Raw genomic sequence first — 3,492 nt, forward strand, 5'->3', positions numbered from 1 at the left:
AGATTAATGACAAACGAAGATTCTGCCAGTAAAAATTTCATGGAAAATATTCGTGCCATAAATACTTCTTTTGCTTTTGCTTCCATGGGTGCAAACATTGCATTTCCATCAGAAAATATATTTTTTAAAAAAAGAATATACGGACAAGTTTATCACTGTACTGGAACTTTACATCCTTCAGATGGTGTTTCTCAGAAGTTTGCTCAACTCTATATTTTGGATACAGCCGAAGCTACAAGTAAAAGATTAGCAATGCCAGAAACCAGGGCTGCTCAGAAAGACTCATGATCAACATCAACAACCTCATGCATCACATAAATGAATTAACAAAATCATGCAAACTGTTACATGAGGTAGAAAAGGAAGCCCAATCTGAAGCAGCAGCAAAAGGTATTGCTCCCACAGAAGTAACAATGGTGATTAAATACGATCATAACAGAGACCCAGGTAGATATAATTCTCCCCGTGTAACCGAGATTGCTGTCATATTCAGAAACAAAGATGGAGAACCTCCTTTTGAAAGGGACTTGCTCATTCATTGTAAACCAGATCCCAATAATCCAAATGCCACTAAAATGAAACAAATCAATATCCTGTTTCCTACATTAGATGAAATGACATATCCTATTCTTTTCCCACATGGTGAAAAAGACTGGGGAACAGATATTGCATTAAGACTCAGAGACAACAGTGTAATCAACAATAATACTAGACAAAATTTTAGGACACAAGTCACACAAATGCAGTATTATAGATTTCATCTCTCTGTGCGGGACACGTTCAATCCTATTTTAAATGCAGGAAAATTAACTCAACAGTTTATCATGGATTCATGTAGATCTGAAAAGGACAATGTGTGGATTGGTAAAATGATAATACTTCCATCATCTTCTGAGGGTAGTCCCAGAAATATGCAGCAGCGATATCAGGATGCTATGGCAATTGTAACGAAGTATGGCAAGCCCGATTTATTCATAACCATGACATGCAACCCCAAATGGGCAGATATTGCAAACAATTTACAATGCTGGCAAAAAGTTGAAAACAGACCTGACTTGGTAGCCAGAGTTTTTAATATTAAGCTGAATGATCTTTTAAATGACATCTGTCAGTTCCATTTATTTGGCAAAGTAATAGCTAAAATTCATGTCATTGAATTTCAGAAATGCAGATTGCCTCACCCTCACATATTATTGATATTAGATAGTGAGTCCAAATTACGTTCCTCTAATCAATTCCCTTTCAATGTGCACGAATTTTGTGCACCGGACTACTAGTTTGTCAATAAAAGGAAATGAAATATTGAAATGTCCTACAACATAGATGATCTTTTGAAACACCATTCAAAGTGAAAGAAGCCAGTCACATATTATCTTATTCCGTTTATATGAAAAATCCAAAATAGGAAAATCTATGACAGAAAGTAGATTAGTGGTTGCTCAGGGTTGGGGATATGGAGGGAGTGGAGAGTGACAGCTAAGGGATATGAGGTTTTCTTTGAGGGTAATGAGAATGTTTTCTAATTGATTGTGGTGATTAATGTACACATCTGTGAATACATGACAATCCATTGAGTGGGTCAATTGTGTGCTATGTGAATTATATCTTAATACACTGTAAATAAAATCGCTTTTAAAAACTGCGTTAACTTTAACCAAATGGAATATATCCCTTGATTGATAATACACCAGTTGTCTGGAAGACAGCTGGATCATAGTTGACTCATTACAGTTGTCCATTTTTTGACACTTCACTTTCTGCATGATGAATAGACATATTATAATTCCATTTCTATTTCTGTTTTCAAAATATAAGGAAGATGTTTTGCTTATTGTAAAACTTCCATTGCCGGGAGTCATATAATTGAACTTCAGCTTGTAGAGATTTAATTAATAAATAAATAAATAAAAATTCTAGAATTTATCAAATAATAATTTGATTAGCTTATTTTTTCAAGGTTACATCATATGAAGAAATCATTGAATGTGCTGACCAACGGCTCAAGATATCCCGCTCCCAGATTGCACAGTAAGTTGAAAAAGCTTAACTTTTAGTTTTGTAAACATTTACTGATATTGTATTTTGCTCTCTGGGTTGCTAAATTTATTTTTCCTTAGACTCTTAGAGAGAAGAGAAATGTGTAATTAAGATCACTTTTCAATAATTTAATCTTTGAATGTCCAGATTACTTGAATCACCAGATTTTTATCTTCCTCTCAGAATTCACTCTGATTTTGGGGAAGGGAGTGAAGGGGGGGTGGGTAAAGGAATTAGTGAGAAACATCCAAAATTTTTGGAGGATATTGTGATGGCATTCAAATAAAATAACCATGAAATCTTAGAATTTATTCACAAAAAGTTTTTGAATGTAAACCAAATGAGACATAAAGTACATACATATGCCACGTACCAAATAAACTTTTTCATTAGAATAAGATTTAGCTTAAAACACTCCTGAATTGGTGATGTATGTATTTTATAATATATTTTTATTGATTTCAGAGAGGAAGGGAGAGGGAGAGAAAGGTAGAAGCATCAATGATGAGAGAGAATCATTGATTGGCTGCCTCCTGCATGCCCCACACTGGAGGTCAAGCCTGCAACCCAGGCATGTGTCCTGACTGGGAATCAAACCTGGACCTCCTGATTCATAGGTCTATGCTAACAACTGAGCCATGCTGACCAGGCCTGAATTGTTGTTTTTAAATTCTGCAAAGTATTTCCACTTACTTATTACCCTCATTTCTCATATGCTTTTCCTCAGTCCTTCCTCCGATTTCATTTATACTGTGCTGGTTATCTCTAGAGCAGGGGTCCTCAAACTTTTTAAACAGGAGGCCAGTTCACTGTCCCTCAGACCATTGGAGGGCCGGACTATAGTTTTAAAAAAACTATGAACAAATTCCTATACATGCTGCACATATCTTATTTTGAAGTAAAATAACAAAACGGGAACAAATACAATATTTGTATTTGCATGTGGCCCGCGGGCTATAGTTTGAGGACCCCTGCTCTAGAACTTAAGCATCCCCATGCCCTGGCTGGTTTGGCTCTATGGTTAGAGTGTCACCCACAAACTGAAGGGTTGTGGGTTCGATTCCTAGCCCTAGTCCAGGCACATGCAGGAGGCAACCAGTCAATGTGTCTCTCTCACATTGATGTGTTTTTTTTAAAAAAATTAAATCTTTATTATTGAAAGTAATATATGTCCCTTTTCTCTGCCCATTGACCCCTTCTAACTTGCCCCTGTGGCCCCCCCGCCCCGAATCTTCACCACCCTATTGTCTGTGTCCATAGGTGATGCATATATGCATATAAGATCTTTGGTTAATCTCTTCCCACCCTTCCCCCCGCTTACCTCTGAGATTCATCAGTCTGTTCTATGTTTCCATAATTGGCATACAGTAAACTGTACATATTTGAAGAGTGCAATTTGAAAAACTTTAGCCTATATATACATCTATGATACCATTACCCAGTCAAAATAATAAA

The 3,492-nt window shown here is 36.3% G+C and overlaps 1 protein-coding gene across 1 annotated transcript in view; it reads left to right on the plus strand.

Moving 5' to 3' along the window:
* The window catches only part of CAGE1 (cancer antigen 1), a 53,047-nt gene extending 51,008 nt beyond the window's left edge, over window positions 1-2,039 (plus strand). Inside the window, exon 9 of the mRNA XM_015562246.1 lies at window positions 1,958-2,039. Within this exon, the coding sequence (XP_015417732.1) occupies window positions 1,958-2,032 (75 nt within the window). The 3' untranslated portion in view covers window positions 2,033-2,039. The remainder of the gene's footprint in view (window positions 1-1,957) is intronic.
* The last annotated feature ends 1,453 nt before the right edge of the window (window positions 2,040-3,492 follow it).

Source organism: Myotis davidii, unplaced genomic scaffold (genome assembly GCF_000327345.1).
Source record: "Myotis davidii unplaced genomic scaffold, ASM32734v1 scaffold76, whole genome shotgun sequence".
NCBI classification, from domain to species: Eukaryota; Metazoa; Chordata; class Mammalia; order Chiroptera; family Vespertilionidae; genus Myotis; species Myotis davidii.